Source organism: Aythya fuligula, chromosome 2 (genome assembly GCF_009819795.1).
Source record: "Aythya fuligula isolate bAytFul2 chromosome 2, bAytFul2.pri, whole genome shotgun sequence".
NCBI classification, from domain to species: domain Eukaryota; kingdom Metazoa; phylum Chordata; class Aves; order Anseriformes; family Anatidae; genus Aythya; species Aythya fuligula.
In genome coordinates this window covers 107,347,850-107,373,779 of record NC_045560.1, presented here as the reverse complement: position 1 = coordinate 107,373,779, position 25,930 = coordinate 107,347,850, and the positions used below count along the sequence as shown (strand labels likewise).

Genomic DNA, 25,930 nt, shown 5'->3' with positions numbered 1-25,930 from the left:
TGGATTGTAGTCAGGCAAGGGAGATCTGTCTACTGTCACTCTTAATACCATTGAATTGTGTCAATGGTAAACAATAGCATTGCACTGACTTTTGAAGGGTCTTTTTTGTTATCTTTTATAGTTTTGGTTGGTTGGTTGTTTTTTTATAACAGGTTAATATTTTTTAATTTATCTTTTTGCTTTGTTGAAATGTCTGGTGGTTCACACTGGAGTGGCTAACACTGATTCCTTCTATTGCACTTGCTAATTAAATTTTCTTCTGTCCTCTTTTTTTTTTTTGCTGCATTGTACAAGACAGACCTCTCAAGTTCTGCCAAGCCCAATTCTGCTTTTATGTCAAATAATTAATAAAATTTTTAGATTAACCCAATATTTATGTTATACATGGTAATTAGATGTGTCTTTGACTTATGTATGTTTCTGTTTGAAGAAATGAACTTTAGAGATTGAACATTTGCAACTAATTGAGCTTTTTCAGAGCCATAATTATGTATACAAAATAAAAACTTTTTTCCTTTGTCTGTTTGTGTCCAGCAGGGTTTTCAGACTGTTTAGCTAAGGATTTTTTTTAAGTCTTTTTACTGGAACACATTTTATGATTTACAATCCCTTTCAAGTAATATGCAATAACAGTGCTGATTAAATTAGCATTACCTAATGGGTGAAAGTAGTAAGACATTTTGTTCAAATTACATCCTCACCTTTAAGAAGATGTTAATTGGTTGATAGGCCATTAGATGCTCACCAGAAACTCACCTCAGTCCTTACAATAATGATTACTGGCCAAATACGAATTTGGCAGTTATGGTTACTTTTAAATTCATATTAGTGAAGAACATGTGTTAACATAAAAATATCCCTGATGCATTACGGTGGTTTAACTGTAGTTAGTTTAGAAGTGCTTGGTTAACATCTAAGAGAAGAGGGGGAACAAATGTTTTACATTTGCCAATCAGTAAGCCAGGACTTTTACCCATTGCTTGGCTTTGTTTGGGTTTAGACAAAGTTTCTCTGTTTCTGTTCAAGTTGCAGTAATCCTTCATTCCTTGATGTCATGCATTCTGGTTTTCCATACTTTTTATAATACTCTTTGAACCCTTAGACAACATCATATGTTATGAATATTCTTTTTTTGGACAAGAGAAGCAGGCAATCATTTTAGACTGCAGGAGCCCTACCCCTAACACTTGTCTGTGTGCCACAAGGAGCAACACAAAGGAGAAGCAACAGCAGAAAGACCAGTTTGAAAAGATGGTTTGGGATGAGGAAAACCAAAATACGAAAGGATCAGTGAAAAGGATGTCTTTCAAGGGTCAGAGTGTCACTGCTGTTGAGGGATGCTTCAAACTGTACCTGAAAAGCCTCTTCAAGGCTACACCTCGTTTCGTGCAGGAACATGTTCAAGCCTTTTCTAAAGAAGAGCAAAAGCTAGAAATTGGTCCTGATGAATGTGAGCAATGGTAGCAGACTATCAGCTCAGGTCCTTTTTTCCTAATGACAATATATTGCAGTTCAGAGATACTAACGGGTAATGGTTTTCCTAATCTTCTTGCCAGGTGACTGATAGGGCTTCTTATGCATTTGCCCCTCACTCTGTGACTCTTCCACCAGACTGTCATCTTCTTGGCCTTCCTGGCCTTCTTAGTCTGTTTTTGATATACAGGAATGCACAAAGCTGCTCCCAGGGAAGTTCAGACTGGACATTAGGAAAACATTCTTTATTGTGATAGTGGTCAAAAATGGGAACAGGCTTCCTGGGAAGGTGGTTGATGCCCCATGCCTGTCAATGTTCAGAAGGCACTTGCACAATGCCTTCATTTATATGCTTCACTTTTGGTTAGCTCTGATGTGGTCAGGCAGTTGGTTTAGATGATATTTGAAGGTCCCTTCCAACTGAACTATCTATAAATCCTTGAGGCTAGAAATACTAACATCTTCTCTATGATTTAGTTTAATGCAAAATAGGTTTTGTTGTAAGGTCCTAACAGGAGTATATTGTTGAACATTACCAGCTGACTGAAAATTAAGGTGCAAAATACTGTTTTACCAAAAATCAGAGAGACACCTGAAAAAATTCAGTGTTTGTAAATTCATCATAAAAAATTACTCCCAGTCACATGGCTCCACATGCTGTTTCCAGTGTACATACGGCCCTGGCTTGTGGCCTTCGCAATGGCACTGGAAAACAAGCTTAAGCCCTTCCTGTTAATTTACTTGTGGAGGAGGTTTTTTCCACCAGGCAAGTTCATCTGTCAAGGTGACCTTCGTAGCCGACACTGAGCTTCTGCAGATAAAGAATGCCGTGTCAGCTTATTTGTGAAATTCAGTGAAGTGGCTGGCAGCAGGACTCCTGAGAGGCACAGGCACATTGCAAAACAAAACTTTTCCTACAGGCACTGGGAGGATTTTTCTGTTCCACAGCTTTCGTATGTCAGTACTGCACATTTTGCAATCCGTCTTTTGTCATGCTCTGTAAACCCTCTTCTCTTGCCTGGCTGGTTTTCTATCTAAATGGTCTAGGGGTTAAATAGTTTCTTTCAAAAAATACCTATTCTGTAAATTAATGCCCTCCTTGGCAGATCTAAGACCAAAATTAAATCTTAATTGATCACGATTGCAGATAGGAGATTTCACAGATCCCCTGCCAAAGTCCAGGCAAAAGAAGTCGATTCCCAGAGATCTCCTATGAGAAGGTTTAATCTTTCATAGCATTCTAGAAGCTGAAGTCAGGTCTGGACTGCCTGGCCATGAACGACTATCTTCTTGCTATCTAAATAGTTGCTTTAAAATACAACACTTATTAAGTTTTGGCCATTACCATTTTTCTACCATGAAAAACAAGCCAGATTTGGACCATGTGTGCTTAATATATCCCAGTGTTAACATAAAATCCACCCTGGAGAAGAGCCCCTGATTTTTGCTCACTAACAGCTGGAATAGATCAATATATAGAGACCCTGGAAATAGCAGTCATGTTTCAGAAGAAACCACCACATGATTATGATCATGCCAGTTTAATTTCTGTGGAATAATTAATCCAACAATATTTCTTCCAGTTCCTTCCTTGTAGTTTTATTTTCATGCTTGCCATATGACATCAGTTAGACAAGTCCTTAAAGCAATTCCCCAGCAGCAGTGACCTGCTAAAACAGAAGACTTTATTTAGATGTGGGACCAAAATAAAAGGATTTTTTTTTTCAGGATTTTTTTTCTTTCAGGAAAAAAAAAAAAAATGGTTTGGGTTGATCAGACTAATCTACACAGCATATTTTGAGCCGAGAAAAAAAGGATGCAAAAATCAGAAAAAGATTAAACATTTTGTTGCAACATCTTCTAAATGAACTCTTTTGTTTCCAACTTATGCAGATTTAACTTTCAACAGAAAAGTAAAACAAAGTCAAAATCTCTGAGATCAAACTGTTTATTGTTCTTCTGAATTTCTACAGGAAAAGAAAATGGCTTTGCTTCAGATGATGTTTAAATGAAGATTTTGTTCAATTACGTGTTTGGCCAAAGCCCTGAAACGTCAGTTATTTTAATAGCTAATTGTTTAGGACTGGAACTTACATCCAGATGCAGCAATGAGCTTAAGCATTTGTCTCATTGTAAGGATAATCTGTGTTTTTCTGTAGTCATAAAATGGAGTCAACAGCAGGCCCATTGTATGTCTCAGCATTTAATTTTAGAAAAAGAATAGCATGAAGCCACATGTGTCAGAATTTAACTGTTGTATGACATTCCGTATACCTGCTGAACTATTTCATCCTTTTGTCCCTTATGTAAACTGTATATGGAATTAGTGGCGAGCTGTCTTTGTACTGACCATGAAACAGAGTACTCAAACATGCAAAAAGATACTGGTGCAGGCAGATCTCTGTGTCATGCGAATCGTGACCAGCTTCAGTGGGACACCTGTGTATATGAGTTCACCACTGTTTATTTTTCATAGGACAGCTGTGATTACGGCTCACCATTGCGCTGATCCAGAACAGTCAAGAAAAAAAAAAAAAAAAAGATGTTGAAACATAGTTAAATTCTTTGGAGGTAAAAAATGTTAAGTGCAAGGGCACTGCAGGCAGAGGCTCACAGTTCTCTTGCTTTCAAGTGTTTCGAGTGTACCTAATGCCCAGTGAGCAGTTATCCACTTGCAGCCTTTAACAGCTCTTTAGTGAGTCCCTCACTGTCCTCTCCTGTTATGGACAGCAAGGGAGACATTTCATCCATCGCTGTGCTGAATTGCTCTTTGGAGGTGACTTTCCTTCCACCAGCTGTCATCAGGAGCCCAAAACAGCACAGACCTAACTCACACGTTCCACTTCAATGTCTAGTGTAAGACAAGAGGACCCAACTTGAAACACAGAGAGTGTTTTAAATGCTGACAGGAGCCCAAGGGAAGATATTCTCATTGTGAGTTGCTGCAAGTGAGCTGGCCTCTGCTTCCTTCCCTCCTTCCCCAGCCGTGTTTTTCTGTACCACACAGGCAGCAAGCTGCAAGGGACTAAGTTTGTAAATGGGAATCGAACCTGCCTTCACATTTACCAAATGCAGCCAAATCTCACCTTAATTCCTAGGAAAGCCTAGGTAGGGCACTGTTACCAAGGCTTGCCTAAATTTCATCAGAGAGCAACTTTGGGAAAAGGCAATCCAGTATTGATTTTTATATATATTTCAACTGAACTATACTATGCTATGCTACACAATACTATACTAACTATACTATACTGTACTGTACTGTACTATACTATACTATACTATACTATACTATACTATACTATACTATACTAAGCTATATTTAAACTATATTTATCTGAGTGTTTATACAAAGCCTAGAATTAAATATAAAATTAATTTATCCATACAGCAACAGTTTAAGGAGAAGCAACAGTGAATCACTTTTCTAAAAAGAGGGAGAAGACATCCTTGAAGCAGGGGGGCAATCTTGGGACTATTCAGCATGGAGGTGGCCTTTGAACGCCTATAGGAGGTGACAATATAGATATTTTAGCTGGGAGGATACAGACTAGTATCACCATGTCATTTCATGCAAAACAGTAGCTGCCGAGCAGCTGCTAGTAACCAGCAATGCCAGCTGGACTTACAGCATGAACAGCTCTGTAGTCCGCTACCAAACTTGTGAGCCACTGTTTCCCCTGCAGTTTATACGTTAAAGTATGACCTAACAGTCCCTAAACAGACCTACAGGCAATGGTAAATGACCTGAAGCTTTCAAAATTTTCAAGGATTTACATCATTCTAAAAGTTGACCAGAAGAAACAGAAAGGCAAGATTAAATCCAGTGTAAAAGACGAGACAAACTTAATTTCAAGATGGACTGTAAAACCAAACCACTTCTGGTCTTGCTGTTTTTTGTCCCTTCAGGAAAGCTGTGTCTGATTCAGGAAGTCCTTTCCCTTCTCTTTTCTTTTTCTCTGCCTTTTTTTTTTTTTCTCTGCTTGTTCCGATTAAATAACAGGCTTTCTTTCCCCTTTACTCTACCAAAGGGCTTTAGCTATGTGTTTGGAGGAAGTGAAGAATATCAGAAAGCTCATAACCAGAAAGCCAGCTTTTCCTCCTGTATATTGAGCTGCAGGAATGATGACAGGAATGCTGCCAGTTTGACAGCTCAGCTTAAGTATTTCAATGGATAAGTAAAAGTTTGGTGAAGGGAGTTTAGTTTGACCACCGCAAGTGCTTTCTGTGGTAAGGAATGGGTTGCACATGGGCTCTCCCCCAGCTGCAGCTCCAGGCATTCCTGAACTTTGAGAATTTTTCTAGCTTGTGTCAAAAAACAATTGTGGGCCATAGTCCATGCAAAACCTGATGCATGCTTTTGCCAGTATTCATCTGTGTTTCACAGTGACCATCCCCCCCCAAAAAAAAAAAAAAAAAAAAGCAGGAAAGACTTCCCCATAAATGTTTGATTTCTTAATAGCTGTACTCTGGCTTGCTTCTCTTTCCTAGCTGGCATTGTGCACTGGAGAGAGCTTCTCATTAATTTACATCTGGCCATTTACAATTTTTTGAGTTATGTTAATGGTAGTGTCTTATATCCCTTTAGCAGAAAACACATAAATTGGCACTGTCTTTTTCTGAGCCACCCCACAGGGACTCTCCTGAATTACAGCACAGCTAGCACTGATTACTTTTTTTATTTCTCCTCTTAGGAAATGGATAAAAGGTTTAAGTTCTGACACAAACAGGAAAACACACTAAGAGGATTTATCCTGAAGGCATCTACTCTTTAAATAGTGATGGAGCAGTGTCAGTCTGTTTCCCACAAGGACCAGAAGCTCCACTGCTCTTTGTTCCCGCAGCCCTTGTATGACTAGAGGCAGAATATCCTATCACAGGCTGTCAGATAGCTCCCAGAATAAGCAACTTTGTGATCATAGGCTGAGAAAGAGCTCACTGCCACTAGGAGCATGAAGAAGTTGAGTTTCAGAAGGACTCTGCCCTGCTGCTTTAAGGATAGCACCAAGGCTTTATTCCGCTGTGAGGTAAGATTTGCAGAATTTTCTAAATCAATAACTTCTCAGCCTCCCAGACCCTGCTCCCTCCCTCTTGTTTTCTTAAATAAGGAGTGACAGGAGGGGGAGCAAGCTGTCAGAGTTATCACTAGTGGAATTTTCCAGCTTTACCAGGCAGGAAAGGGGGGGGGGGGGAGCAGAAATAATGATCCACTGCAGAAAAACAACTAGACACAGTGCAAGAGTCTGCAGGATAGGTATATGAATGTTTTGAATTGTTTCAAGCTGAAGTGACATGAAAATGCACCTCAAAAACTATTAATATGGATCTCTTTAAAGTTTTAATGACAAGGTGTGTTTCTGGAGTGTTATACTCTGTTGTACAATTTTTTCCTCATTGTTTATGCTTTTTAAAAATGTATGTCAGTGGAATAATGTGCCAGAGGGAGCAGAACCTCTACTTCAAATTAAATTAGTCAAGTTTTTCCCCTTTCTTGCTTTTGTTTGATTTGAGGTCAGAAACTTGCCTTTTTCAACCTTTATCTTTTGATGTTGTGTAGGCGTTTGTGATATCAGTGCATATTTCAGCTCAGTGTTGTGGCCATAATTTAACTTGCACAACTAGAGGTTTATAGAAACATAGCTTTAAAGAAAGAAGAAACTTAAGATATATCATTGAATGGGAGGAAATCCAGGTCTGACAGTTTAAGTGATGCATTCATGCAGATTACATGGCTAAATGAGCTAAAGTGTTTCTATATTCATGAATACTTTATCCAAACCCATATTTTTCAAACTGTGCTCAAATCTGGCTTGGTTCTGTAAACTTGGTAGGCAGGGATTTGCAGGTAGCACCAGATTTTTATAATGGACACTTTCAGTTTGAAGGTACTTATGTTTGGTAATCACACACATACAAAAAAAAAAATCCAGTGCAGCAGGGGACTCATGATGAGCAGCAGGTAAAACTGTTTGCCTGGTCATGAAAACTGGAAAAATTCAAGGGAACTGGAAACCAGGGCTAGTCCACATTGTTTGGATGAAACTGGAAGCTTATGTATGTAGTCAAAATAAATGAAACAATAGACAATCAATCCAGAACTCATGGACAGGACAAGTAGGAATTCTAGGGAGTTTCTCTCCCGCTGTCTGGCTGGTGTGACACACACATCACTGCGCCTCCAGAGCAAACATCAGGAGTGTTTGAGGAGTTGCATTTAGGGAGCTCCTGTTCCCTGATAGCTTGAACATACTGAAATGGCCAACACAACATTTCCAGTTCCAAAGTCCCCCTGTAGTAAAATATCATGAGCCAGGGTCATGACCATTTGACAGAAATAATACTCCTTGCCTTGGGGAAAACTTTTCAAGGATTTCTTACCCTGTTGTTCCTTTTGTATAGGCAGAACAAGGCCTATACTGAAGATCAAAGGGAAGTCACGAATGGCACAAGATGCTGCAGAGCAACACAATATGATGATCATGATCCAATATGATGAGTACATAATAGATTTTTATTGACTTTGATCACAATGAAAGAGCAAGCACTTTTTTTAGCCATGTCAGGCACAAAGTCTCACTGAAAGGAAATATAGGCAGCTAACATCCCATGAGATTTGACTTTTGCTAGCTAGGTTCTTGACTGATTTTTTTAGAAAAAGAGAAAAAAAATCAGAAGGTTTATTGTGAAATTTCTACTGTATGATTAAAATTCTAGCATTAAGAGATTTTCTTCAGCAAGTAAGGTGTCATTATGAGCCACAGAAGTGTCCTGCCAGGTTGGAAGAGAGGGCTTACTGCCATCAGGGCAGTGCCCAAACTGCCTTCTGTGTTTTTTTGATTTCTTTTTCGTACGTATGGAACAATTCTGAGGGGTCTCCCATCACTGGTTTTGCTCCTGATTGTTCTCAATGAAAGTGATCCTGTCCGTGCAATGAAAAGGCATAAAACTCCTAGGTGCTAGGACATTTTCAGGCAGGGCTTTACAGTGCAATTAAAAGTGATTCCTAATTCAGAAAATTTCTGAGAGGCACAGGAATGTAGATGGTTCTAAACAGCTACAAATTCTCTGCTGTTGATGTTGTTTCAAGATAAAGACCAAATTCTGATGAAAATGAACCTAGCAACACTAGGCAATAAGCAATAATTTTTTCAAGTTTTAATCACTCTTTAGTAAAATGTTTCTTAAAATGTATTATTTTTGAAAACATTTGGTGGTGAACTATGCGTAAGTGATCATAATGACACGTCAGCCTCTCAATTTGTTATGTGTTTCTCCTACCCACGAGTCCAATGACTTTGAATATCAAAGTCTGTTCCATTTTATCTTGAATTAAGCTTCCATTTAGCAACCAGTCAATGTTTATCCCCTAGTTCATGCCTTATGAAACATTCCATTCTCTGTGTTATATGGCTTTTTCACAAAAGCTTTTAGGAGATTACTGAAATATTCCTTCCCTTTCTTTCGATCTTCCGATGTGTATTCATATATATACATATATATTATTATACATATATATGGATTCATACTCACATATATGAATCCATATATACATATAATAATCTTCCCTTTAGGGTATTGTGTGTGTATTTCATAAAGGAAAGCGCATTACAATACAGATTGACTTTATGGTGGTCTTGCAGAAACTCCTGCCAAGCAAAAGAATAAATAACAGCTGTTTTAATCAAAGCCAAATTTAAAAGATAAAGCTTGAATTTAGGTGGCCAAAATCCCAGAAAATTGGGTGAACTTAATGCCCACAGAAAGAGATAATTAGTGTAACAGTATGCAATGAAGTTAAAGGAAACAGTCTCTGTGATGTAAAAGCCTGTCACCTTCAAAACCAAGTTTGAATGCAGAAGTATTTACTCTAAGTGTAAGTCTGTAGGGTGTGTGCTCTAAACTCTACAGTTGTTTCTGAAAATGAGAGTTAGGTGACTGCCCCCCGTAGTTTCTTTTAAACGCATAACCTGTAGTCACCTGGAAGGCCAAAAAAAGATATCAAGCAGTGGCTGAACACCAACCAAGAGTACCAACTGAAACCAAAGAACTAGTTATAAGCACAATTATTCCCTTATTTTACTGAAAAGCTGTCAAGTGTCTCTGTTTTGGATTAACCATGTGAAGATGTGTTAGCCTGTTCAAAATCCTGTGGAAGCATTTTGAATCAATTGTAACTGATATAAATATAGCACTTGACTGGAAATATTCCAGAGTGAGAGAGCTGCAACAGTTCAGCCAAGATGCATTATATCAAAAGCATGGATAAGTAATTCAGTGTCCTCGTGGGAAGGATAGCATTACAGCTTCACAACATTCATAAAGTGCCTGTGTTGTGAAAGATCTAATGCAATCATTAAAAGATGGATGAATGCCCTGTGAATCTTCACTTCCCATCATGGATCATGGCTCTTATCTAGGCAGGAGTGAGAAGAGGAGTATGTATTCATGATGACAGAGGACACAACAACAGCTTAGTTGTACCCATTTGACGTGAGCATATGAGTTTTCAAAAATGATTTACTATGTTTGCATAGCAATATTAATTACTTTTTAAAGGCTATCCCTCCAAGAATATGTATAGGGTTGACAAAGCTCATCTAGAAACTTCAGCCAAGCTCTGTAGGACTTACTGAAGATTAGCAGTTCTATTAGTCACAGTGTACCAGACTTTTAAATCATGAACTATTTTTTGTGTTTCTAATCCTCGTCAGTGGCAAAATGTCTGTGTGATTTTAGAGATACCACTTCACCTTCCTCGGTAATTCTTATCTAACAACTTCTTGGTGCTCTTGTTATGATGAATTAGCACTTGCCTGTATCATTAATTAAATGCCACAGGAGATAACTGGTATGTTTTAGTAGTTACCAAATTCTTGATCCTGCATCTATTATCCACCACATGATGTTCTTTGACATGTGGGTTCATATTCTCAGCTGTGACTGCGGAGCTCTCAACACAGCTAAAGAAGCAATTCTCCAAAGTCCTTTTTCCATTCTCCCAAGAAGAGCTGATGCAAGCCCAGTACGGCTTAGAAGAAGTGAGAACGAACCAGTAACCGTCAAAATAGCCAAGAATAATGCCTTCCTGCAATACATTCTGTTTATTAAAGGTTTTTTAAAGTTCTAGACCGTCTTGCATTTGTACTTCCCAGGAAAACATGAATAGACATTTTGTACCTGTGTTAAGATGATTGAAACTAAGATAATAGTCTCCATTTATATCTTCTGTCTTGAAGACTTCCTTTCAATGAGGGCCCATTTTCCTCAGAAATTTCCAAGATCTACATCTTACTCCCCCAAAGTCAATATTAAGAGACTTGAACTTCCAAACCTTATACACAAAGTCATTTGCCTGGTTTCAGCAGGGCTGCTTGTAGGATTCAGAATTACTCAAATCGCCGAAGAACTGCAAATGAAGGCACCATATTTTGTAAATATTTGAGGTCTCTAGCTCCAACAGCTTCAGGAATTGCAATGTATTTGAATAGCTAGTTTTGAAATACCTGGCATGTTGCAGCTTCCCTCAGAATGTTTCTGGATGAAATATATGAGGTAAACCTCTAAAATAAAATAAGCAGGAGAAAAAAATAAAAAGAAAAGTAGTTGAGGGAAACGGGAAAGATGCTATGCACCATGAGCTGGTATTCCATTTAAGAGGTGATTTTTCTTATTCTGTTATGTGCCTTTTTTATAGACATTGTAGAGAAGTGTAACTTAGTCAAACATTTCCAGCTCTTACTGGAGTCCAAGTTGTTTGGAAGCATCACTGATTCTTTTGGCTCCTTACCTAGAAAGGTCTTTTTTTTTTTTTTTTTTTTTTTTTTACTCCACAGGCACATAGTACAAACATTAAAACAAATTAGAAAAATACCACTTTAAAGGCAAGGTGTTATCTTGACTATTCCCATGAAGATGTTCCTTCCATCTCTTTATCATGAACCTAGAAACCATTTTCATTCTTTCATTCTGGAAAATACAATAAAGTAAACTTGATTTTATGGTCCATTGTTTCCCCTGAAAATGGGAATGTCTGTTCTTTGGAGGCCTATAATCTTGTACTTGGTGTTTCCTGGCTGTTGGCTTTATCTCCTTCAAATTTAACCTTACATTCTTCATCTTTGCTCTGTCCTCTCTTCTGGTTACATTTCCCATCATCTCACCGTGACCCTTCATGGTATGGATAATGCTATCAGATTCATCTGACAACTCAAGAGCTTCTTGCCAACACATTTCTGTGCCTACATTATAAATGAAATTTCTCTAAACAAATCTCCAGCAGGATTGAACTACATTCTTTGCTTTAAATTCAGCTTTGTCTTTATGCTTGCACAGTTATGCTTAAATGGTCATTGATGCCCTGATGGGAAAGGTTACCAAGTGATATATCATCTAATTATAATGTGAATGAAACACCCTCAGTTTCTGAAGACAAAGAAGACAAGTGAATTAGTGAGAAATTAGTTGTTCATAGTTTCCCTCACAAATGCTGGTCAAAAACCTGTTCTAATATAGCTTGCTTTTTATAGCTTAAAGATGAACCTTCCGTTGGCTTCAACAGAGCTATAAGGATTTACCTCTGTTAACATGGCCTAGCTATTTAGGATTTTTTGGCAATTTATTTTTTTTTTAGAATGCAAAGTATGCTTTTCTCTGAACTTCTTACAAATATTTAGAACTGTTTGGAGAGAGAGGCTGGTGCATGACTTCTTCTGGTAAGGAAATATGACTGTCAAATACCATTGGAGAAAGATGGGGGAACACAACCATCAGCTGCAGTCTCCATCCTTATTTTTTGCCTGGTGTGCCAGGTCCGCCCTGTGCTGCACTGGTATCTCCTCCATGTGGCTGTGTGCAGACAGCCCTTCTCATATGTCCTCTTTGCTCCACCTCTACTTCAGGTTTTCACCCAGCCCAACAGCACAAGGGTTTGGGGATGGCTACAGATGGAGTGAAAGGGAGATAGCAGTAGAGATGAGGCTTCATGTTGTCTCAGGTCATCTAGAATAAAGTCACAGACTGTTTTGGACATTAACAAGAGAAATCAACAGGCAATTTGCTGAGAATCTACTTCTCTGTATTTTCTACGTTAGCTGATATATAACCTTTTTTCTTCAGGTAAAAATAGGGACATAGTGCTTTGAGATAAGTCTTCCAGATACCTCATCAACACTTTTTTATTAAGCACTCTTTAACAAAAGAACAGTCTCTTCAGCAAATTTGGGACTCTTTCCAAAACAACTCATATAATCATTACAAATGTGCTTGAGCGGCGAAAAATAGAATTATGCACACATCTTGATTTGTATCTGGCTACAATATTTTCCAACAAATTTTTCATTCCTTCTCACTGATTCAGTGTGCCGCAAAGTACGATACACTATGGAAAATACAGTCTGAGGGTTCAGATTTGCCTGACCCAGAGCCGCAGAGAAAAATTTAAATGGTGAGAAATAAATTTGTTCATGCAATTTTTGTAATTTGTAATAACTTCAGCATTAGCAGTACCACAAAGTAGGATGTTCTGAGTTTAACATAAGGGATAAATTAAACCAGTGAGGTTGTAACATTTTATAACTATCTGAAAATCTAATCCAGGATGTTAACAGTGACAATGTGAAGTTGCTCCACACTCAGGTTAAAGATTTAGTAGTATTTTCCCAACATAAGCATTGTTTTTCATAAAATAACTTTAAACGTTTAGCTTAAAAAAATCAAGCATTTCAACATGTCAACATTACTTCAGTCTAGTACTGTGAATACTATCTAGTATGGTGTTCAAAACATTTCTGTGGATTGCAGGGTAACTGATAAAAGTCATGACTAAAATGTAAATTAATACATTAGAAACATTCATATTTTTTAGCTCAACCATCCCCTCCCATATAAATTAAAACATTTAAAGAAAATACATGTACACTGTCTTATGAAAATAAGTACAGCTTTTTTGCTTAGTTCCTGAAGCCTTCAAAAAAAGCATTTACTTAAAAGTGTGCATTAATTATAGGAAGGGACAGAGCAACAGCTGGAGTTCACTTAAAGCAAAGCACAAGGAAAACTTCAAAGACATTTTACATGACTTCAAGCTCCCATTTAGTTTACATGTTCACTCTCTGGAAGTATCTGCCTCCCTTCTTTGGTTATATTAGGGGCTTAAAGAGCTTACACTTGCAATGTATGTAATCACATTAGAAGCCTTCCAATAGATAGTATGGTCCAGTTCTTTATGCTATTTCCTTAATTCAGCTAAAATGACTGCATTTGTCTCTTGAAGTGCTTCAGAGAGACAAAGTCCTATAAATACTCTGAGCCCATTAACAATAATAATCATGTTGGTTGAAAGGATAGCTCCTTTAATAATGCCTAAAGTAAAAATAAGTAGATATTCTTCCACAGTTACCACATCAATGTAGGCAACATTAGGAGGTGTACTGAGAGCTGTAGCAAGTTTGACCCCTTATATTTCAGTGCTTTCATCATGACTGATAAGTATTTTCATATTTCTTTTTCTTTAGAAAATCTAGTTTGTGCTTCTAGAGCCAAATGTCTCTTAATTTTACATTTTGCATCCCCTGTGTGTTTCACTTGGCTTGCTTCTTTGTTTGTTGAATGATTTAGGCCTCATCTGAGTTCTCAAACCTGTACATTTCCTGTAGTTTTAACTGTATCCAGTTGTTTTGTAAATAATAAGTCTATCTAAGTGTGAGTTGTTGACAAAGGCTTATCAATTTTATTGTGACAGAAGATCCTGGACTTGTCTACACACTGCCCTGCACCTGCTAACCTCCTTATTTGTAGTTGTACACGCATGCATGCATAGTGGCCTGACATACTCCAGTGGGCCTGAGATGATGCGATCTTCCTTGGAGTAGTTACACAGCTGTTGGTTACCTTAGAAGTGACACTGCCAGGGCAGTAGGAAGCAAAAGAGAAATACAGCTTTCTCACAGCCTTTTGTGAGAGTTTCCTCACTGCCATAGACAGCTGTCTGAAGAGGAACGATGAGAATGTAACAAAGAATATTGGCCTTGGTGCAGTATCCTAGTTTCAATAGGATCTAATGAAATTGTGCTCCCCCCTTTCATTTTCATTCATGCAATTCTGCTTCATCTTTCCTTACTACTTGGGGTAATACACTAGGTAGATGCTAGCACCCAGCTGCAGAATGAAATGTGTCTGCCTTATCCTTACCATACAGCTTAACAAAGCACTTCATGCCAAGGACTGGTATTTTATAGTAGTATATTCAGGGTGATCATAGTTCTTGATTTCAAATGCTGTCTATGTCAAATCTGAAGGATTTGTCTTGGATTTTGGGGTGGTCATCTATCTAGCAATCACTATGGACGACTGTCAGACAGATGGAATTTCTGCAGCCATCTACTCAACATGAGTAGATAAACCAGATATATATAGTGCATGAGCATTGAGCCCAACACTCCTGGAGGTCCTGATCAGCATTAAGGTGTATGTACAGTGAACTGTCAGATTCACTGTTCAGACAGAAAACATTTGTACTATACATGCATAATAGATCAAATATTTTCTGGTAGCATGAGATTTACTAAAACTACAGTACATGGCCCATGTGCATATGTTTCTTCCTGGAAAACTTTGGTCTGCCCTAGATATGTGGATTTGTTTCATATAAAATTAATTGGATTTAAGCAAACACCAAACGAACAGAAGAATTTGTCACCTTTATCAACAGAAATGTGTTGGAAATTTTTACGATGTTGAAACTGGCTGCACACAACCACAACTTTTGCCTGCTGTAGGCCATGTCTAGATGTTTATTATCTTGTCCATACCCATTGAAACTCATATCTACCATATTCTGCCAGGATCTGCTAAGTCTTAAGAATTCAAAACTAGTGTATTATGCTGATTCTTAATCTATAAGAAAAGAATTCTTTTCCAATTCACTTGGGGGAAAAAAAAGGGGGTAACAGAACATACTCTTGTTAGCATTAATCATTTGGGAATCCCTTCTGCCCTTTAGAAACAGCCTTGTTAGGACAATGAAGACAAAATACAGTCGCTTTCAGATTTTGACAGACACATTGAAACTATGTAGTGCACATAGCTCTCAGTTGCATCAGGCCAGCACTTAAATGATGTGATTGCCAGTGTAGAGGGGAGGTCTGGGTCATGTCCCCAAAGGTCATCATTGCCAGCAGGCAATACCTAGAAAGTATACTCCCGCACTCCCCTAGCTCAAAGGGTCTGATTGTGAGAGCCCCCACACTGACACGCACAAACAGAGAGAGATTCTTCTGCAATCTCCATGCTCAGCCGCAGAGCAGTCACAATGTGACCCTTGTAGATGGGGGACTTCCGTGCCACTTATGAAAGAGTTGCGAAAGAGAGCTGAAGAAGCCAAGGTGAAATGCATTTTTAAATGCTGGCAGGTAACACTGGTGTTCGGACTTTATAGATGAATGTCCTGACTCCTGCTACTGCCTCGAAGGTGAGTAATGAATAAATAAATTAAATTCTTTTAAGTATTGCAAGTCCTTTAAATCTTGTAAGTTTTTTCTCTATTATGCCTTTAAGTCTTAATGCTAGTTAAAGAAGTCCCTTTGGTCAAAAAAAAAAAAAGCTTGTGGAGACAGAAGAGGATCTTTAAAAATAAAATGAATAGTTAACAGAAGTATATTTTGCAGAATGTTTTGTAGAATACAAAGACATGCCAAGTACTGAATTCATGTGTTTCCAAGTCTAGCTGATATAGTAATGTGATAACTCTTTGTAATAATTGTATATTTTCAAACCCAGCTTTGTAACAAAGCAATTAGTTAATATGATTTTGGAGTTTTGTTAGGCAACAGGATGAAAAGATTATTACTGAAATTAAGTTGTATTTTACTTCTCACTCACTCTGTTGCAAGAGAGGCTCAGTGACACTTCAGTAAAATCAATGAGCATAATAGGTTACGTACATGTATTTGCTATGCTAGCTGTTAGAGAAAGAAATGTGAAACTTAAGGGTCCAACTTTCCTAATATCTGCAAGATAATCAGAAAAAGAAGTATGCAGATGGAGTTGGGGGGATATTGTCTGAGATAGACTCCTCTCTGTAATTAAATGCCACTGAGCACAAAGAGAAGGAAGCAAGCAGAGAGTAAACAGCACTGGATCTGGGTCGCAGGAAGGAACCAGAAGACGAGAGATTTGGGGGAAGAGTGCTGCCTAAAAACAAGTCAAGAACTGTGAACAAAGATACCATTTCCTCCTTTGCCTACAGCTTGTACATGTTAAAAAAATAATAAATAAATAATAAATAATAAAGGAAATATTAGTATGATTGCTTCATAAAAAATCAGAACAGACAAAAATGTTCATAACAAAAAGGAAGAAATGTTTTTTTTCTTTCTCAATGCAAGGTAACATCCCTTTTTTACATTTGGGAAAAGCTGAGCAGAAATAGAGTAATTATTTTTGTCAGAAGTTGGTGAATTGTCATGATAAACTGAAAAACAGAAAGACTGGGGAGAGACAACTGCACAGTACTCTGGCACTGTTGTGTTATGAAAGTGCTACTGACTTCACTGGGTTGACTAGCTACACTGATAGAATGATTGCAATATGAATAGGTAGATCTTGGTGCTAAAATGACCGGGACAATTTGCTTTCTTCACCTTCCCTACTCCTGTAAATTCGTCTAATTATGGTGAAGTGGGTTCAGAACCTGCTGAATGGAGTGAAACACAATGACCCACAAGAGTTAGATGTCCTGTCTTTGTGTAAACAAGGATTAAATACTGGTTTTAACTACAAGGTGTCTCTATTGCTTCTCATCTATTTTATGGATTCTTTACCACACATTACTTAATTAAACTGAAAACACAAGCCTAGCTTTATCATTAGTCAGCCTGGGAGCAATCATTAGGTGTCACTGAACCAGCTCTTCATGCGGTTTGACTAACCTTCGCTTTGGGGATAGGATAAGAATTGCTCATTGGATTTGACATGACTATCCCAAAATCAATGTGTGCTGTGAGACCCTGAGCAGCTCACTTCTATGTGACATACAGAACATAAAATATAAGTTCAGTGGGCCTGCTTTGCTATTGCATTTCATCAGCACTGCAAACACACCACCACTGCAAACCTGGAGTCACATGTTGTTGAATCAGCTTCCTTGTGCCCAATGGAAATACCCAGGTTTGCAAAAAACTTTCCATGAAAAGCCCTCTACACGATAGCATCATGTTTCTCCTTACTTGCACTCTTTAACTCTTTTTTTTCTGTGACCAATGCCCAGCAATAGAGTTTTTTTGATAACATTGGCCATTGTGGTATACTTTTGCCTCCTTTCTTTTTCAAGTATTTGTGTTTGTGTGTTGTTTTTGGTTTTGTTTTTTCTTCTATTTGCATCCTGAAAACAGTGTCAGCTCATTCAGTGGAGTCACTATAGTTTTGTTTCATGTTTTAAGATTCATCCTTTTCTCCTAGCATTTTCCATCTAGGAAGGCAGGATCTGAGATCCCACTTGTATTGAATTTTAGTGAGCCTTCCAGATTAGCTCACCACTGCATCTGTGTGTGAGGGAGCAAATGAAATGGAGCATGAACTTCGTGACTGCTACTTGTCTAACAAGACCGGTGTTCAAACTTTCTGTAAGAACAACGCTTGGCTTAGTAAAATATATATATATATCTTATATATATATATTAACCTTGTAAACTTCTATACAGACACTGAGGAAAAGGGCAAATAAGCCAGAAAGCCTTGAAGGTGAGAAAGCTAATGGAGGCATAGGTTTTCTGCTGCCAGAGTTCCCAGGTGACAGGCAACCTGGGCTTTTTGAGCTGTTTCTGAGACAGGCTTGCTGAGTCAGTGCTCATTGTGTCCTTCAAGAATGAATTAAAAGCTGTGAAGAATATGCTTTGCTTCCTTAGTAGGATATTTTTTTTTCCTGAAACTGTTTTTAGCAGCTCTGGTTGGAGGAAGTGCAGACAACTGCTATTATCACATTAAAGAAAGACCACTTCCTCCAGGACAGAAACTCCAGGTATATGGGTCAAAATGGCAGCTGGAGATCTTTTCAAACAAGTCAGTTTTTAATAGGAAGATTCTGAATAATTGGAGGTTTGTACCAGACCAGCTGAAAGCAAGGTTCAGTTGTTTACCAATAAGGATAAAGCATCTCTGCCTGATCTTCCTTGTTACAAGAATTTTACACAGTGTGATTTTATCTGTACTGAGATAACAAGTCTCAGATATGAGGTTCTCAGGAGACTTTGTTCAGCTGATTTTCCAAATAAGCTCCATACTTTTAAAATTGTTGTAAATGCATTTTGATTACCCAGTAACCTTAGACGTATTTGGTAATGCTGGTTGTCACAGCAGTTGTTGCCACGTTACGTGGTCTGTTTTTCATTTAGCTTTTTGGTATGGTAATATTACAAAATAACATACTCACTGTGGGGAGAAAAGAAACAACCCGCAAAGCCTCTTTCATCCTAATATGGAGAAATAAAAAGCATTGGTTGAGTTAGCTGAAGTGCTGATGGAGTCAAAGCCCAGGGATCAGTCTGGTGTGGTGCCCGAGGAGCACAAGGGTCATGGTCAAGACTCACACTGGGAGGGCAGGAAATGTTTAAATTCCCTGACCATGACTAAATGATGGGAGGCAGCAATGCTGCAAGGGAAAAAGCCCTCTTCTCATCCCAGCACGCCTTTGACTCCCGCATGGTGAGAACGTTTCTTCCTCTGAGTGCTGCTGCAGGAGCTCTGGGCTGCACTATACAGCAGATGGGTGGACTTGTTTTAACAAAGGTTTAGACCAACACTAATATCGGTTACCCAGTGGGCAGCAGCCTGGGGTTTTCAGGCAGAGCCCTGGGCTAAAAAGGAAGCCGAGGAGGGACAGGCTGTAGTGGGAGGTTAGCACCCACCACCAGCCCCACACCAGCCCTTGCTGTAGGCTCTCTGCTTGTACAGCGCAGGGTGGAAAGGGGCCCCAAATGTCTCTGGAGTGCCAGGAAGCTTTGCCTTTTTCCTTATTTGTGTTCGCTATCACCTCTTAAACAAAGGAGCACAGCTTTTCGTAGCAGTAAGTGATTGGCTGTTTCCCTGTCCTGGCCACCTCCCGGCTGAAGGCACGGAGTTTTCCTGGCTGCTTCTCAGGGGTTCGGCTTCTCCTAACTAAGACCCCTGCTTAGGGACACTTGGCACAGTATTAACTCATAATATCTGAGTGCTGCAAAGCTTGCAATTTTGTTTCCTTGCTGGTGGTGATGCAAGGAAGGCAGAAAAGCAAACCCAGAAAACAGAGGTCCCACAGCCTCCATCAGCTAACTCCAGCAGTTAGGGTTTATCAGGTACCGTGGTCACATGAGGCTTCGCAAACAAACAGCTGAAAATCTCACGTCTCCCCAGCGGGAGAGCTCCTCAGAAAGCAAGCCAATAGCTTTAACCACATTTGTGTCGCAAATTCTTCTCGCATTTGGTGACTGGGGCTTGTCCTAATTAAAACAACAAGAGTTTCAGTAATGTGTTTAAAAACAGGCAGTCATTTGCTGTTTGTGAGAAAGAAAGAAAAAAAAAAAAAAAAAAAAAGAAAGAAAGAAAAGAAGCACTGAAGATGGCACCTCTTTTTCTGGGGGATATTCATCTCCATATCACAACACCACATTTTCTTCTGCTGAAGTATTGCCACTTGTCTGAAAGCTTTGCCTGTCTGCAGCTGGCTAGCAGCACGTGGGCAGGTTTGGCAACCGAATTGTCTGCATTGCACCCCCCTGTGTTTGGAAAGAGGCAAGGGCCTGAGCTTTGCTTTCATCAAGCACCGATAACATCAGAGAAGACAGATTTGTTGTGCTCCAATGTATCCACCACAGCTTCCCAACCTTGGGCTCAGACCTAAGGCATAGAGAATTGCCTCGGACCACCCAGATGATGGGAGGAGGCTCCAGGAGCCTCAGAGAAGCAGGCAGCCCTTCACTGAGTGGGGGGATGCAGCAGCAACATTGCAAACATGGAAAAGCCTGTCCAGTTGGCTTCATTAAATAACACAATGTTTGTACATCCATTATGAATCTTTGGACAAGAGAGGAAACACTGAAAAGGAAGTGTCTTTTTTTTTTTTTTTTAATGGAGTAAAAGTGATGTCTGTGGTTTTAAACAAAAGGCTGTTGGCAGGATGATGCCGTAAAGGAAAGGAAGAGAAAGGGAAACAGTATTTGAATTAATTCAGATAAGTGAAGGCCAGAAGAGCTTATGACATAATTTTCCATTAATTTCTGTAGTCTAGCTCTCTGCCATAATTATGTTACCTTCTGACTCCTTTGTACAAATACTGGTTGCTATTACTGTTTACTGTAATTACTGTAATCACGCTTACAAAAGCTGCTTATAGTATTGCTGTTTTAATAGTGTGAAAGAACTAAGTTAGACAAGACTCTTGTGGTGGGTATTTCATAAAATTTTCTATGAAGTTGTGTAACTATCTTCAGCTGTAAGAATTTACAACAGGAAAAGACAAAAACAAAGGGACAAGGATCTAACTTCTTGGTTTACTAAAAATCCTAAAACAATTTAAAGAAAGAAATCCTTGTTTTGAATCATAACTGGAAATTTGATTTTTAGTGAATCAATTTTCTTTAAAGCTGTGATCGAAACCTTCCAATTGGCCTGAAACATGCTGTTTTATTTCAAAAACAAATTTTGTTAAGAATTAATTTATTTTAATTTCATATAAGAAAATAATGGGTTATTTTAATTAGGACTTTCAAACAAAAATTGTAATTATTCTTCTGAATTAAAGTATTTCATGCTATGGCTGTTTTTTTTCTTCATAATATGCACAGTTACTGGAGTCAAGATAAGCTTGTACAGTATTTCAGTGTTCCCAAGTATTTCACTTGTCCCCAAAGAAGTGTTCACTGAAGAATTACAGCAAGTAAGCAAAAAAGGAAGGGAAAGAAAGAAAAACTGAAACACAAAGTTAAAATATTTTCTCATTGCTTCATTAGATGTGTAGCAGTGTTAGGAAAAGAAATTGAATATCCTGAGTTTCCCTCTAGGGTGTAACCCACTAAAAGTCATTAAAGAGATAAATTGTTAGATGCAAAACAAATTTCAAGTCATAACTATGATGAGCAACAGATATCATGAAGACCACCAGAACTGTACATATTGCCTCCAACATCTTGTTCCCTGCTTTCTTGGTACAACCATATTTGAAGCCCTAGTTGCATGTCTTGTCTACATGCTAGAAAAAAAAAAGGAGTATATTTATTTTTCATCAATCTCTCTTTTCAGAAAATCTCTTCCTCGCTGCCGAAGAATTAACAGGATGCTTTCCAACGAGTCCACACCTCCTCCCGCGTTCAGTCGCTCCAATTCTCAGGCCTCCATGGACAGCACCTCCATGGAGGACTTCTGGTGTGAAGTGGAGAGCATCAAGGAGAGCAGTGAAGATGGACCTGAAGAAGCAACGCTCTTGGAGTTCAAACCTGCTGATGGTAAGCACATGAACACCACTTCTTCCTCACACCTTGGCTTTGCCTTGTCTGATTAGTGACGCCCTGATTTCCTTCCCACCCAGTATGAGCAAGGTTAAAATAAAGACTAGTTTGAGCCAGAAAAAAAGAAGCAATAAATGAAAACTTTATCTCTATCATTAAATAATCTAAACGAAAGGCTAAAAAGGGAGCAAAAAGTTCATTTAGTATATTGGAATTTTCCAGTTTCTGGCTTTTGGTAGGATATAAAGCAGAAGTTATGAAAGTCTTGAAGCAATTTTTAGTTAGATATAGTTAGATAGTTAGTGGTGCTATCAGAAATATGATAACTGCCTGTTTCTCTGAGATTGCCCAATTTAGATGTAATTCAAGGAGAGATTAGAGATGAGTTTGAATACACAGATGCCTACATTGTTCAGCCTCTTCACTCATTAAAATTCATTGATCACTTATACAAATTATGCTGAAGGTATTATTACTTCATTCTGTTCCCTTAACATTTTCACCTCTCCTTTTTTCATAATGTATTTGGAATAACACATAATAATTTACATTAACTTTTGTTATGCAGCTATGTGTTAGATGATTTGATAACATCTGGAACAGCAGTCCTCAATTTCTTTCCAGTTACAACCCCACTTACAAATGCATTATATTGTGCAACACAAAATACCAGCTCCTACTATAGGATGAAACTAGATTTCTTCTGGGGTCATGACCCACAGATTGCTACAGCCCTTTTGTGGTCATGGCCACGAGCCTGGGAATAACTGATCTAAGGATAGATTTTGAAAGAATAGTGTATTCTTTCCATGCAATTAGTAACATGAGTGACGGTGTATTTTCTTACCTTTACATGCAATAGGATGTCATTCATTCTGCTACCAGGAAAAAGGTTGAAAAGAGGGAAAGGGTGCTACTTTACTCAGCAACTAAATGTGTAATCATTCATGATAAACATCCTACACAGAGGTATCTAGCTGCAACTATATATTGTTCCCATGGGGAATACCTCCAACTCACTAGTTCCAGGTAGAGCTCTCTTGGGAGCGAAAGTAGAAGACCTCTGTTTACCAGAAGTTGCAGTCTGCTATGAGGGCCATGATCTCTCAGCTTAAATCTAAACTGCACTTCTTTGTGTTGGTCTGTGGTCTCATAAAAAGATAGATCAAGGTGTAACATTGAAACTTTATGGTTATTGTTATGGTAACTCAGAAAAGCAATCTGCCTCAATCAGTTTGACCTTGTTGGGGAAATGTGCCCTTCAGGCTAGGAAGGCTAACAGTCCTCTTGGGTACACACGGCAAAAGTATTGCCAGCAGATCAAGAGAGGTGATCCTTCTGCTCTACTCAGTGCTGGTGAGGCCACACCTGGAGTGCTGGGCTGGCCAGCACAAGAGAGACCTAGACATACTGGAAAGAGTCAAATGGAGGGTTACAAAGATGATGTAGGGACTGGTGCACCTCTCCTATGAGGAGAGGCTGATAGAGCTGGGACTGTTCAACCTGGAGAAGAGGAGGCTCAGGAGGGGTTCTTACAAACATGCCTAAATACCTGAAGGGAAGGTGCAAAGAAGATGGAGCCAAGCTCTTTTCAGTGGTGTCCAGTGTCAGTACAGAAGGCAGTGGGCACAGACTGGAGCACAGGACTTTCCCTCTGAGCACCAGGCAGCACTGCTGTGCTGTGCATGTGGACAAGCACTGGCACAGACTGCCCAGAGAGGTTATGAGGTTATGATCCTTGGAGATCTTCACAAGCTGCCTGGGCATGGTCCTGGACACCCTGATGAGGAGGTGGTTGAAGCAGGTGATCTCCAGAGGTTCCCTTTCCACTTCAGCCATTCTGTGAGAACTCCTGTCTAATCATGCTCTGTAGCTTGGAAACCCCAGAAAGCTGAGATTGTGAACCTCATGGTGACTCCTTTATGCAACTGTCAGCGTGAACTGACTGTGACTTGTCCCCAGTGTTAGGGGAAGGTCACTGTGAACTACATCTGTGAACTACTAGTCCAGTTAAATTAGCAGGACAAGGCAATACAGGCACCCATTTTCCTAGTTCTCACAAGCTTCTGTGTTGCTCTCATCACTGCTGAACTAACTCTTCACAACCATGCAAATTGTGCTACAGTCCTGTGTTATCCTTTGTCTGATTATGCCTCATTAAATTATATTGATTTTTTCTTCTCTGTCATAAATTAAAAATGAGACCACATAGTAAACTACAATACATCTCCACACTTCATTTACCTTCATTCTGTTGTTTTAAACACATATATATTACATACACCCACACACAACAAGGGAGTGCTTGTACTACTTATTAACTTCAGTATAATATTCAGTCTGAGATTATAAATCTTGGAAATAATCATGAGTTCTATTAAACTACTAGTAGAATAATACTCCTTGCCAAGGATCAAAACACTGGAAATCGATTTTGAAGTCCTCAGGATAAAATTAAAACAAACACTTGTCACCCTGTTGAGATTTCTTTGAGAGGAAGAGGTGCAGAATCCTTAGGAAGGAACCAACAGTGTGGCAGCAGCCAGGTATGAATGATATTGTCAAAGCCATAGTGCTGCTTTTTGCCAGACAACATGTGCAATGGGAAAATATTAGAGCACTTATTCTATAGACATGTGTAACTAAGGACAAGAAAAGTAGAATAACATAATAAATGACACAAGGGATGAGAATGCAGGGGAAAAGGAAGTCATGGGGTGCTTAAGATGGCAGTGACATGCAGAACTGATTTTAACACTTAGTGTTGCAAAGCTGAGATGGTGTGAGTCATTTGGGCTTACATCTGAAATTCAAACAAAGTCACACCTCTTTCCTAGCAGTCTCTAAGTGAAGAAAAAAAAAAAAAAAAAAAAAAAAGAGAGGGAACTACCAGCCAGAGGGAATCCTCTCTCTTATCTGTTTATCTTCTGATGGAACAGACCCAACCAGTGTCAAGACCATGCTGTATAAGTAGCTACCACTGTAAAAATAACGTTTTATAAAATTATGTGATTTTATTAGTCCTTATTTAAATCTATTTTCATATAATTTTGAGGATTTCTAATGCAGGAATTCCTTCCCTGTAATAGTTTTACTCCTTTGGTTGTTTTTGTTATTTCTTAGCCTATTGTTTGTGAGCAGTTGGAAAAGGAAATAGGAAAAAGCCAGAGAAAACAAGTCACAGGGGTGGCTGGTAAGCAGGCAGAATTATATGTCTGGTTTACTATTTTTCATAGCATCATGAAAGCCAAGTTTGATTAAAAACTAAATTCTTGGAAAGAATATGTCAGAATAAAAGCCAAAATGAATATAATTAAGAAAATGGAACATGAATGGATGTGGCTAGAACAGCAGCATACAGAAATGAAAAGAAGGCTTGTTAGAAAGACTGAGGATGGCAGAAGTACTATGGTTTGAAAACTGACAGAGGAGGAAAAGGAACAGCCAGTCATCCTGTCTGTAAATATGGAAAGGATCTGAATGGAGACAAGCAGTCACACCTCAGTGTAACACAGAGCTGGGTTTTTAGGAGCAGAATTTTTTTTAGAGCTTTGCAAAGAGACAAGGCAATTAACAATGAAGTCAGTGATGGCACATGTGTAAGTTGTTTTCCCTTGCCCCTGCTGACCAGACCAGTAATTTTCCTTTGTATATCTAACTGCCAAAGTTCTGTAAACTGGTGTCCATCAATCTGTCTGCAATCTGATGATGTCAAGAAGAAGTAAGAGAGAAAGAGTGGGAATACCAGCCTGCCGTTAAGACCAGTTCTGTGGGAGGAACAATGAGTGTATTGACTAGTTGTTTTACAGAACAGTCTGCAAATTAGTCCATTTGCTCTTTGATGTGTTTATTTGTAATACCTTTCCTTCAGTCAAAGCTGGAATACAATTACTGTTTTGATTGCCTTGTCTCAAACAGCATATTGCTGAACTAGGATTGTTCACAAGCAGAATAAAAATGAAGGCCCTTAAAATCTCCTGTGTGAA

At 38.8% G+C, this 25,930-nt stretch overlaps 1 protein-coding gene across 4 annotated transcripts in view; it reads left to right on the top strand.

The window, feature by feature from the left end:
• ARHGAP28 (Rho GTPase activating protein 28) overlaps nt 1-25,930 on the top strand; it is a 75,744-nt gene that overhangs the window by 19,892 nt on the left and 29,922 nt on the right. For 3 of the 4 annotated variants that reach the window (XM_032180962.1, XM_032180961.1, XM_032180964.1), the window contains one exon: nt 21,739-21,941. In XM_032180962.1, coding sequence (XP_032036853.1) covers nt 21,739-21,941 — 203 coding nt within the window. Of the gene's footprint in view, nt 1-6,179; nt 6,498-21,738; nt 21,942-25,930 lie in introns of those variants that run through there. The other variant, XM_032180963.1, reaches the window with a different exon arrangement.